This window comes from Stegodyphus dumicola, chromosome 2 (genome assembly GCF_044657685.1).
Source record: "Stegodyphus dumicola isolate Sdum_Otavi_A_Nest chromosome 2, ASM4465768v1".
Taxonomy (NCBI): Eukaryota; Metazoa; Arthropoda; class Arachnida; order Araneae; family Eresidae; genus Stegodyphus; species Stegodyphus dumicola.
In genome coordinates this window covers 72,000,060-72,013,261 of record NC_140769.1, presented here as the reverse complement: position 1 = coordinate 72,013,261, position 13,202 = coordinate 72,000,060, and the positions used below count along the sequence as shown (strand labels likewise).

The window sequence follows — 13,202 nt, the reverse complement described above, 5'->3', positions numbered from 1 at the left end:
TAATTTTAAAAAATAGCTTAAATTCATATAGTATTAATAAATATTTATTACGCATCATTGAGGGAAAAATTCATATAATTAATTCTTCGTAAAATTTTACTTGAAATTTAAGGTTAATAGCTTTGGCTATCGACTGTAACAAAAATCCATAAACCACATTTGGCGTTATTATCGCTCAAAAAAAGATGCCAAATTTCAAAACGTGAAAATTTGTAAATTCGTGTATATCCTAGAAAATTTTGAATAAAAAAGTCTAATTTTTTTGCAGATATGCTTAAAAATACACGTACTTTAAGGTGATGGTAAAAATTTTATAGGTTATAATTCAAAATGTTTTTCGAAAAATTTATAAAAATTATTTAAAAATAGAAATTTAAAAAATAAAACACAAAAAAATGGATAAATTTTATTTAGAATGAACCTAAATTTCGAAATGTGAAAGGAAAAATAATAAAAGTTTAATAAAAAAAAAGATATTAATAAATATTTACCAAATTCAATTAACATTGAGGAGCTAAAATTTTGAGAGCTAATATTTGAAAAACTAGTCGTACGATGTTTACAAAACTTGGTATTCTGGCATAATTTGAGTCGTAGAATTGAAATATGGAAAAATATTGGTATGTTATTTCAGAAAAAGTCCGATTATGTGTCAAAATACCTATGTTAGAATAGTGCTATATATAAATCTAATATATATACTAAGTCGCGCTTTCGAGACATGAAAAACGCAGTTTGAATTTTGTCAATCGGCCCACTAGAACGGGAGATATAGCACTGTCCCATTTTTTTTTTTTTTTTAGCAGTGTACCTTGTGTCTAGCGTAGGTGGATCATCTGTTAAATGTCATCTTTTCATTTGAAATGCCACCTAACTAGATTTTAACAATGTTCAAATTGTTCCATATGTGTTACGGCATAGCACATTTGCTATTTGAAAAAAGTAATATTTCTTTGCCATTCTTCATGGATCAAGTGTGTTCATGACAAGATAAATGTTTACGTGACATATCTCACAGCAGTTGTAGAATACGTGTCTTACATAATCCCTGACCATTATTTCCATAGTTCTTGTTATTATTAGTGTTAAAGAATATACCTCTCTCAATAAGATCTAATTGCATATAATTGCATCTTTCTTCAGTAACTCCAGTTTGTTAAGACAGCATACTGGAATATTTGCACTTTGCAAAAAGAAAGAGTTATTTTTTTCCTGAGTAGTTACAGTAAGAATAATACGGAGTTACTGATAAAAAACTTAGAATGTTCTTTCTAAGCGCTTTAGAAACTATAGCGTTGTCTATTTGCATCGCATCATCTTTTGGTAAGTGAATTTATTTGTTTTATGTGTCATGACTACTTACTTTTTACAGTACACATGTAATATCTAAAATAAATTGTTTATTTTCATTTCCGTTGACAACAGTGTTGTCCAGAAATTTCAATTAATGATTTTCATGCATCTGCAGTGATAATTGAAAGCTTACATTAAATGTTCAAAATACCAAACCAATCTGATTTTTAAAACGCGGTGTAAGCATTGAACTAAGTTAAGTTATTAAATAAAGTAAATTTGTAATCTGCAATGAAATTTGATACATATTGTTTAATTTTGAAACTTATTTTTTACTTTGGAACCCAAACCGTTGGTTACATGATATATAGCAGTCTTATATGTGTTCTTATGCGGTTGGGGAAAGATTCATTTGAAACATGGTTAAAGAGAAATAATGTGAAGAACATCAAAGTGAATCAACTCCTTTTAACATAAAGAACAAAAGCATGTCAAGTCTCAAATTTTTGATTAAGCTAAATTCAACTTCTAAGATATGAGGTGACAGCTATGGTTTTCTAAGAAACATAAAAGATCATTATCTTCTAAGATTCACAATATTCTGTCTAAAAACAAAATTTCAATTAAAGATTTTAAAAATTGACTGTTTAATAACAATCAGCATTATGTAACCATGAAGTTAATTAAAAAAGATTTGTAAAGCATGACTTATATTCGGTTCAAGTGAATAAAAAGCTCTTATTACCTACAAATGGTATGCTTTACGTTAGAAGATAGAACTGACGTAAGCATGTCGGGCCATTCTAAAAATTTTATCATTAATAAATAATGGAAGAATTCAACAGCTTGGGATCTTACTCTAACGCTCCTAAACTGGGTGTGATTTAAATCTTCGAAAATATAACTTGATAACTTTGAAACACGTCGCATCAAAATATGGAGATTAACAAAATCTAATTTAATGAGGAACGAAGAAATTATTATCTTAAAATATGTCATGGTAAGGAATAAGTAGCGGGGATTATATTTTTAATTTTAAAGGAATAATAAATATTGTGAATTCGAATTTTGAAAATATTATACTATATAAATGATAATCAATTAGCCATAAGATTAAGGACAGGTACATTATCCGAATGTTTGATTAGAAATTTTGAAAGTTGCAGACAATTACAGAATGCCGAAAACTGGGCTTAAATATATGACGCAACATTTTATAAATATCCTAGGCACACTATGCGAAATAGCAAGGCCAAATGCCTAGAATGCCGAATGACAAATCGGTAAAGTATGAATTACATCTCCGATTTGTTTCGAATATCCATATATTAATACATTTATACATATTTTACGAGTAAGCCATACATTTAATACATTCATTCCCCAATTACATACTTATTATACTTTTTCATTCATTGTTTTCTTTAATAAAACAGTCGTAAATTTTGCTTTGTACAACTTTCATTTTTATTTACGTGTTTTGAATAAAAGTTTTTGATGGCAATCTCTCATTATTTTTTCAAAATAACATTTGTGCTTTTGATGAATGCATATCTTTTAAATAATAGCCTTATCACGACATTTGTTTGGCATTGTGCATAAATCAGCATTTGTAGTCCTATAGAATGCACAGGTATTAAATACAGTACCTGAGGAAATTATGTAATAACTCTCAGATTTCAGACTTTGCCTAAAAACGTCAGGCATTCTATAAAAATTCGGTAGCATGTGCACTTAGAAAAATTCCAAAACGAACATTCAACTTTGTGGAAGGATAAGTACGAATTTTCAATGCTTGTGAAATGACAAACTGGGACATTGATCGACAGAACCCTGAAAACAAAACGATAAGAGGTACACATAGCAGTAGTCTGATAATAATTATGTGCAGAAAGCGAAATGTTTCGTAGAATGCTCACAAACAACTATGGATCATATTTTGGCTTATTTTGTATTTTCGTAACATTTTAAAGCTTAAAAAATTGCACTTTTTCTGACAAGGTTAAAATAATATTGCTGTCAGAGTAAAGGTAAGATTTCTTTTATTTAGTTGGTTTTCCAATTGCTTTCATTTTCGGAATTAATGCGTTTGCCATTTTAACTGCAGTTTCATAATTATTTATAAGTATGAGTATTACATATGTATATTCATAAAATACAAAGGGAAAAGTGAAAGAAACGAATGAATTATTTTGGCCATAATCAAGGTGTCATAGGTGTTTAGAGGGGCTGAGTTGCCTAATATATAAAATTATATATTTGCAATTATAACACAGATGTATTTTAGCATTTAAAACTGGCGGTTTGTTTTCTTCCAGAACCGGAGCAAAAACGATATACAGCAGCCGATATAGATCGTATTGTAGCGTCGTCTTCTACCCAGTCACTGTTCGATCTTTGCATGAAACTCAGATGGACCATAGAAGGTAACTTCCGTATTTTTTAGGAGAGTGCTTATTCTAATTCATCATAATAAATATAATACAGTTGCTTTCTACAAGACACAATGCGTTTCTTATATGAAACATATTACAAATTTATAACAATAATAAAAAATAGATTGTTTTTCCTCTCGCTCTCCACACATCTTTTTAGTGTTGCAGGGCATACCAGGCACGTATGTTTAATATTCATTAGTATAATAAATAAGCATTTCACTGATTCTCTAGCGTGAGATTTCTTGCTTGGTTTAAAGATTCTGGGATAAAAGAGCTGAAATATTTAAACTAAAATTTGACGTGATAAGGAGAAGAGAGGGAAAGAGAAACAAAAAATTAAAAATTGAATTCTAGAAACTTTGGATTCAACATCCAAAAAATTGTTACAATATTTATAAAAAAATAAGCATCGCAAATAAGGTCATGCAAATATTTCGATTCGTTACTTAAATAAAATAGATACATCAGTCACTCATGAAGCTAAATAATTAATTCTGTTGTATAAGATTAATATTCAGTTACATGTAATTTCAATTCTAAGAGCTTTGGAATTTATTTCGTTTAATTTTTTGGTACAAAAGTAATCGGAGAATATATAAATTTGATGCAAACACAAACTGATTAAAATATTGAAGAAGTATGTATAATACTAGATATATATACAATTATAGCGTTTCCACTAAATATCATCATAACTACCAGAATCCATTTTTAAATGGAATCATAGTGTTGTTCACAAGTAGGATTAGAAACTCAATAATGTACCTATTATACGGTGTTAAAAATTAGATGTATTTATCACATTGGAAGTATAAAAAATTACTCTTGCAAAATGCTGTTAAGATGTCAAGAAAAAATGTTTTCACTTATGAATAACGGAAGTATTCAAAAATGAATTTTTATAATATTGTAGTACAAAAAATGACAAGCGAAATTTACAATTAAAACATTGTTGATATTAAATGTTTTAAACTGTATATCTTTTGATAGGTCTTCTTAGTGATTTTAGTTACCCATTATCCCTTCGACCAACCAAGTAACGCAATTTAGAGCCAATAAACGATGACCGTGTCCTTTAGCATCCCACAGTAACTACTGGACATTGCCGACATTTCCGCTGACTGTCGAGAATTATATATAAATATCACATTTTTGTAAGCATTTACGGGCGCAGAAAGCAACTTAACACAAAAGGCTACTGAAAGAGAGTAATATTTTTTAAGGAACATTACGCGCTATTTTGCCGTAATTAATAGCCTGCTGACTTATTTCAAAACTTTATATACTTTTATATTTTAAAACTTTGCCTTCTCAAGCACTTTTTGAAAAGTAAGAGCGGGTCTTGTGATACATTTCTAATATTCAATCGTTTCTAAGAAAAGACAAACAAAGAATCACATAGACCATGTTTGATAAAACGTGTTCGATTTTAATATAGGATGGAACATCCTGCTACGAATGTCCTTTAGGACGTTGGAAAGCAAAGAATTTTATTTATTTATTCATTCAGTTATCATTTTACACTATTTGGAATACCGGAGCATATTCCAAATCGCTTAAGAGGTGCTCGAGGCAGATAGAAGCCAAATAAATAAATGAATAAAAATATAGATGCATAAAATATTCATCAAGCTTTCTTTTAAGAGAAGTACATCTCTGGCAGATGTTTATGCCCTAAACTTTCATCGTAAGGTATAAAAACGAAGCAATATTCAAAATATAAAGGTTGTTGCATGCTGTTTTAACAGCTGTATGACACTAAAATGGCAAAAAAAAAAAAAAAAAAAACATTCTTCTTTTGATGAAAGTAAAATACAAAGCCAAATATGGCAAAGTAGTGAATTGTAGGGTAATTATGTATTAAAAGTGTATTATAAGTGTAAAAAGATAATTTTAATTACCGAAAATGTCGTCAAAATTTAAAGACATGAAGCTCATATTATAAAATGCCTTCTTATAATAAATACCTTTTCCAAAAACAAAATGCGAAGCTTAAATATACTTTTTCTCTAGAGTAAGAAAATCATGTAACCAAAATCTTCGGACTCTTTACAGTCTTCACATAAAATAATCTAAAGCATGTATTACATGTAAATGCATGACATTAATTTGATCGAAAGAAAAGGTTGCATCTAAAAAATTGTTTGATGGTAGCAAATTTTTCTTAGAATTTGTATTATTTTAATGTTATTACCTGTTTAAAAAATTCGTAAATTAATTATTAGTCTAAGACTAGAAAAAGTGATACTATCAAGAAGGCTACTGTAATATCTTACTAGTTTGAAGGTAATAACACAGTGTTCGAAGTATGGAAGAAGATTTCAGAGAATAGCAAACCTTTCCTTGAGAATATAGCAAATATTTCAAAACGATTTTTTAAGTGTTCTATGGACTGAGTGCTCAAAGAGAGGTAGTAAAATCTTGAGGAGTATTTGGTGATCAGAAAGTTATGAAATCTTGTATTATTCAAATGACAAAATTATAATTATTGCAGCAAGCTAATATTTATCGAAAGCTAGTTTAACAACTTTTCATTGTATCGATAATTTAATATAAGTAAGACTCGAAAAATATTTTTTAAATATAAGCTTAAGTCTAACGATAGACAAAGGTGAGAAAACAGTTACGCTATTATCAAATATATCGTCATAGAGTACGAATCTTTACTGATAATATCAAGAAAAAGATATAGGTACTTTACTGCTTAAACGTTAAACGTCCTATCAAAACAACATAACTCTTAATTCAAAGAGTATAAAAGATTTATCAAACAGTATAACTCATAGCCTAATGGTATGGAAAGGGCGATTATGACTGATTCTTTAGTGTTTTAATTTCAATAGAAAACGTGAAAAAAATGTCTATTTAAAACAGAAATTAAATTAGCAATATAAATGAAATAGATCGACATTAAATAAAAGTACAAAATTGAGTTAAATTCATGCCCAATAAAGTAAAAACGTATTTAAAAAACCCAAATAATCCAGTAAAATATCAAAAAATATACTTCTTGATTTTTATTTAATAAAACGTCAAGCCACTGAAAACATTTGCGATATAATTTTTTGATAGAAAGAAAATATATAAATATTTGAACTCATTATAGCACATTCTTGAAAAACTATATTTGGGGTAAAAACTACGAATTACTTCAAGGAAAGCGCTTTACCTATTTCAAAGTCATTCATTTTATAATTTAAGTAATTTAAAGTTTTGATATTATCGGGTTTTAACGAAAGTTTCCCGCCACCGCAAGTATTGTCTGCGCAAACAGTTCGCGTTGGCGTGTTTAATCACTTTTGCCAAAACACTTTTGGCACTTGAAATACAGTGTTGTGCAATTTGTAAAAACATATCGTTATCATTAGGCATAAGGTTCTGAAATGGAACTATCACGCTGCCAGATTAGAACCATCATTTACTTCCAGCTCTGTTGCCAAAAGTCAGCTACAGAACGTCACTAAATCATGTGTAGAACTTTAGTGACGATAGGTACTAATGTTGCTTTGATTTAGCGACGTTAGGTACTAATGTTGTATCATATGACACTATAGAAGTTTGGTACCAAAAGCTCAAAACCAACTTTCGGTTTTAAAAGAAGTATTTCTCTGGCAAGTTTTTGTGGCCTAAACATTCATCGTGAGGTATAAAAACAAAGCAGTATTCAATGTATGAGGTTGTCTACGACTATGTAAAGACTGATGTTTACGATGCGAGAACTTCTGGAAGAACATCTGTATGCAACCACTTGAGAACTTGCTAAGGACTTGGACGTTAGTGCCATGTCCATTAGTCGCGCTATGTATCGCATAAACCTGACGTACAAGTTCAATCGCTGGGTGCCGCATGAGCAGACTCAAGCAGATAAGGACAGACGTCTTCGAACCTGTATTAATCTGCTCGAATACCAACGCAAGAACAAAATTCCGGACCTGATATAAAAGGTGGATTTACTTCAACAACAGAAGCCGAAAGGCTGGTGGGTCTGCATCCGGTGAACCCCTCAGAACGTTGCAGAATGAGTGAATGTTGCAGACTAACAAAAAGATCATACTTTATATCTGGTAGGATTGCCATAGTATTATCCACAAAGAGTATCTGGAACAAGGTAAAACCTTCGACAGTAAGGTGCACAGCAAGATTTCTGCCCGTGCTGGCGCTGCTATCAAGGAAAAACCCCGAACTGAATTTCGGCTCAATAAGGTAATGTCCCATCAAGATAACGCAAGACCACATGTGTCTGCATTTACCGGCTGGACTCTGTACGGACTCGAATGGGATCTTTGCCACATTCACCATATAGCTTCGACATCGCTCCTTTGAACTTCTAGCTTTTTTCATACCTGCAGCTTGTTGGTGCTATTTCTCATTCATCGCAGAACGTCTGAAATGAGGTTGATCTGTTTTTGGACACGCGGCCACCACGTTTCTGTGCCTTAGGCTTTGGAAAACTATTAAAACGTTGGCAGAATCATAGATTTGGGTGGTGATTACTACCCGCACTAAAGGTACTGCTTTCATGCTTTTTTTCTAACTTTAGTAAGAAAATATTTTGGCGGAAATCTTTCGTTATAACCAGATATATTTAAAAAAACGGAAAATTTCCAACCACATTTCTGAGATATTGTCCGTGTATTATGGTCAACAATACTTTAAAAATGTAAAGAATCCATCAAGAGAAAATTATGCGAACATTCAGCTGTTGAAAATATAAAGCGTATTGGCATAAACGGCAGCTACTTAGGAGGTGTATATTTTCTTACTAGCTGACATTTATATCAGATATATTATCACATATTACATTTTGACTGAATTTATCCGCATAAAAATGCGATATATGTACAGTCCCTCTGTATATTTATTTGTAGGGATAAATGGATAAGTATTTATACGTAAAATTATTTTTATAACTTTTGGTTTCCATAACTTGTTTGGATTATTTTTATCGCATACCTTAAACTTGATGCCAAAAGGTGGAACTAGATCTTGATTTAACTTTAGAGAATTCTATGTTACATATATACAAAAAAAAAAAAAAAAAAAAAAAAAAAAAAAAAAAAAAATACTTCTCTTCCAGATTTAAAAGAAAACAGGACAGTGAGTTCTCTAATTTCGATGTGTTCCGGTAACGATTCATTAGGCCCCGACATCTGCATGAAACAAGCATGCTTCAAAGCAGGTAACGTTTGGAGTTTCTTACCGGTCTTGTGAAGGAAACAATAAAATTTTCCTTTCGAAGAGGAAGCTGCTTTATTTCCACAGAGATATTTTATTTTTAATAATAAGTACTGTTACTAAGGTGCAAAACGTGGTGCTTTTGTTTTGTTGATATCTCTAGGTCTCCATGATTTACATATGGGTTCACAGAACATCTTTATTAAGACTGTTTATTAACTGCTTACTTAAAGGGTTACTCCCATATTGATTTCAGAGCTGTAAACCACATATAAATTTGACAAATTAACTTTGCTGATTCATATTAAAAAAAGTCAACATTTCATTAAATTTAACATAGGAGTCTTGTCCTACTGCAAGTTATAATCTGAAATAATAGTTAACTAAGAAAATGCCAAAACAAATGTATTTCTTGAGTTAATTTGATTCTTTGTTAAAGACATGTTACTTTATTTTCCAACAAAGTGGTTACTATGGTATTTAAAACTGATTTTGTTCTCACATTTTAAACATTTTTAATTTACGCTGTTTGTTGTTTGCTGCCTTGTAAACAGATTTTATTGTAATGTACTAACGTGGCTATATAATAAGATTTATAGAGAATATTTTCCAAACTATTAGAATTAATGTATGAAATAAAAGAATTTCAATATACTGTCAATACTAAAATACACTGGTGAAATAATTAAGAGAATTTGCATATTTTATCGAACTGCATAAAAAGAACTGAACTGAAGGAAAAACCACTGCTTCTAGATAAAAATGCAACTCTTGTACGGCAAATACGTAAGCGTACAAGTGTGTGCAGGTGGATACAGCAGAAAAACAGGCTTTATAAGGGCGTGGAGGGTAAGACGAATTGCGCTCGCTCTCACACCTCGGCGAATTTCTTGGTGTTATCTTGCAGCAATCGGTTAAATTCACATCGCAACAGTAAAAATTAGCAACCACCAACGTTTAGATGATGGAATGAGGTAACTAATTGTGGGGAGGTTAGAAGCAGGCCAATCGCAAGTTCAGATATTCAGAGAGTATAACTTAACGCCCATCGTCGTGTGTAACCTATGGAAACAGTTCCAAGCTACCGCATCCATCGAGGATTTTTGGATTATTTAATTATGACAAAGCACACGAGGGCTATTTGCCTAAAGGGAGGGATGCCTTCGTGGAGGACTTCCTAAGGGAAACTGGCTCATATACACGTTATGCATGGGGAAAACCACAAAAACGCCCATACAGCCAGCCCTTTCGCGGGATTCGAACCTCGGACCGAACTACCAGTGTTCAGCGTCTTTACCGCTCGGCCGCTGGTGGGCCCCGCATCCATCGAGAGAAAGCCTGGGCAAGGTCGCCCAAGAGCCACGAAAATCGCACAGAGAAGATCGCTATTTGTCCATTTTAGCGAGGCGTAATAGAGGGGCTACAGCTTCTCAGCTCTGTCGGGACCTGTATGCAGCCACAAGAACCCGTGTAACAAGAATGACTGTTTCCAAAAGAGTGAATGAGAGAGAGTTATTTGCCAGAAGACCGGCTGTTTGCGTCCCGCTCACGTCTACGGACAGGAGAGTCTGATTAATATGGTGCCGGGAGCATAGTGATTGGAGTACGGAGCAATGGGCGACCGTTCTATTCACCAACGAGTCCCGTTTAGTCTTAAACATTCATTCTCGCCGTACTTTCACATGGAGAGAGCTAGCGACATGCTACCTACTCTCCAGTGTCAGCGAAATCAAAAATTATGGCGGTGGCGGTGTAATGGTCTGCGAAGGTATCATGTTGGATGGCCACACACCTCTCCACGTCTTAACAGAGGCTCTGTGACTGGTCTGAAGTATAGGGGTGAGGCCTTGGAGCACTGTGTTCCCCTTTTCCGAGGTGCAGAGGGCACCGAGTTCATCTTACAGGACGATAACGCGAGGCCACATAGAGCTCTTCTGGTTGACGAATGCAGCTCACAACTCCCCTCCGAGAACCATCCAAGAACTGAAAACAGCATTGCTGAGTGATAGAGACCAATTCCCACAGGCACTGATAAACTTCGTTACTTCCAGTATGACATCACGTTGCGAGACCTGTATGGCTGTAAGATGGAACCATACCCCTTATTAACCCATTTCTTTTGTGTCTTCTGCAACTGCTGTTTCAGACCTTCAGACTCTCATGAGAGTTACACACGAACATGTGTGTCTATTATAACTGTTTAATGTTTATTTTGTTTGTATTGTATCAACCTATGTTCACACCAAATTTTATTCAAATCTGTCAAGTAGTTCTGGAGAACGTAGATCAAATATGAAAATTTTCTTAATTTCTTTCACCAGTGTACTTAGCGCTAAAATTCATTACTTTCTTTAACATTTTGATCAGTATCAAATCAATTACGGATCTGAAAAGTATTTTAATATTCATATCATGATACCATAGTTGAATAAGAATTCAGATGGCCTGTTTGCTGTGGTTAAATCTCTTTTTCCTCAATTTGCCTTTTACAATGTCAACAAATTTGCAACTAGAACCACATACGATTTACATTTTGGCGGAAGTGACAAATTTACATTACTTTAGCAAAAATACTAGATTCATTATTCCTTTTTTTGCTTTGATAAATCTATGTATGTGCAGAAACACATTTCAGAATAATAGTCTCGTAATTGAAGAATACGTCATTTTACGAAAAATTTATTTATTGTTCTTATTTCAATATTTCTTTCTCAGATACGAGCTATAAATCTCCTCCATGTTCATTATATACCAAAACCATTACTAGCGTTCAATGTTTTCTAGACTGTCCAATACCTTTATCTATCTAAAGATATTTTCTGTTTACTTACGAGCATACTGTGATGTTTCCACAGGAATAGAAAAACTTAATACACCAATAAATGATAACAAGAGTTAATAAACGTTTTTCTCTGAGTATCTACAATAATTAAAAGGTAATATTTTAAATAACGCTAAAAATAAAATCAGTGAAAATGAATTGTTTAATAAGCATTCAAAGGCAATAAAAATATCAACACCTGTTTCACTAATTCTAATGCATTTTGTAATGCTTCATTTTTTAAGCTTTTCAATCTTAATCTGTCGCCTTTTACCGTAGCAGGTAAATATTATTAGACTGGAGGTTTTAATCCATTGTTAAATAAAATTCATTCCATTGTTCCTGTTAATATTTCCAAGCTCATAGATATTAAATTGATTTTTTAAATCTTTAGAAGTTATCTTCATAACCTTTGAAGTGATTTTAGAACCTACAAGGGGTGATCAAATGAAAAAGTACGAAACGACGTAAAAACGTAACAGTTAAACATTTGCGTATTCCGCCATTGGAGAGCGTAGCGAGACATCTCGGGATGCGATTGGAGTCTCGACTGGGATCGGAGCATGCGCGGGCGCCCGCATGTGAAGGAGAAAGCAAAGGCTCTTATCAAAGGCGGTGTCCAAATGATGCAGCAGTCCATATAAGGAGAGGATGGCGTTCGCGTTGCAAAATTCGACGACTGAGGAGCAGCGAGGTGTTATCCGATTTCTGACAGCGGAAGGTGAGAAACCGGCAGCTGCTCATCGCCGGATGGTGACAGTTTAAGGGGAGAAATGTGTCTCTGACAAGTCTGTCAGAAAATGGAGTGCCCGTTTTCGTGCAGGCCGTGAGAGTGTGGGTGATGACCCGAAACCAGGCCAGGCAATCACTGTCATCAAGAGCGATCTCATCGACAAGTTGGACGACCTAGTGAGAAGTGATCGGCGTGTCACATTGCGAATGTTGGCGGTGAAGATGGATGTCAGCTATGGAACCGTGTGGACAATTGTTCACGACAGGTTGCGATATCGGAAGGTGTGTGCCGCTTGGGTTCCGAAGCAGCTCACCGACCAGCAAAAGGAACTGCGTATGGGGCTGGCACTGCAACATCTGTTTCGGTATCAGGAAGACCCCGCTTTCATGGAACGGATCGTCACAAGTGATGAGACCTGGTGCCATCTCTACGAGCCAGAGACAAAGCGGGACAGCATGCAGTGGAAGCAAGCGTCGTCACCTCCTCATAAAAAATTCAAAGCCGTGCCGTCAGCAGGCAACGTGTTGCACACCGTCGTTTTCGACGTTCAAGGTCCGCTACTTTTGGAATTCCTCGAGCACAAAAAAACCATTAACTCCGATGTGTACTGTGAGACACTCCGACGCCTACGCAGGTCCATCAAGAACAAAAGACCGGGGCTGCTCACAGAGGGTGTGATTCTGCTCCATTAGAACGCGCGTCCACACGTCTCCAGAGTCACACACGTGGAACTGGCCAAGTT

General features: G+C 33.8%; 1 protein-coding gene across 1 annotated transcript in view; it reads left to right on the top strand.

Annotated features, from left to right (window-relative positions):
* Window positions 1–1,036: 1,036 nt before the first annotated feature.
* Window positions 1,037–13,202, top strand: part of LOC118184773 (neprilysin-2-like) — a 105,508-nt gene continuing 93,342 nt past the window's right edge. The window contains exons 1-3 of the mRNA XM_085810049.1: window positions 1,037–1,323; window positions 3,612–3,719; window positions 8,809–8,910. Of these exons, the coding sequence (XP_085666175.1) occupies window positions 1,263–1,323; window positions 3,612–3,719; window positions 8,809–8,910 (271 nt within the window). The 5' untranslated portion in view covers window positions 1,037–1,262. The remainder of the gene's footprint in view (window positions 1,324–3,611; window positions 3,720–8,808; window positions 8,911–13,202) is intronic.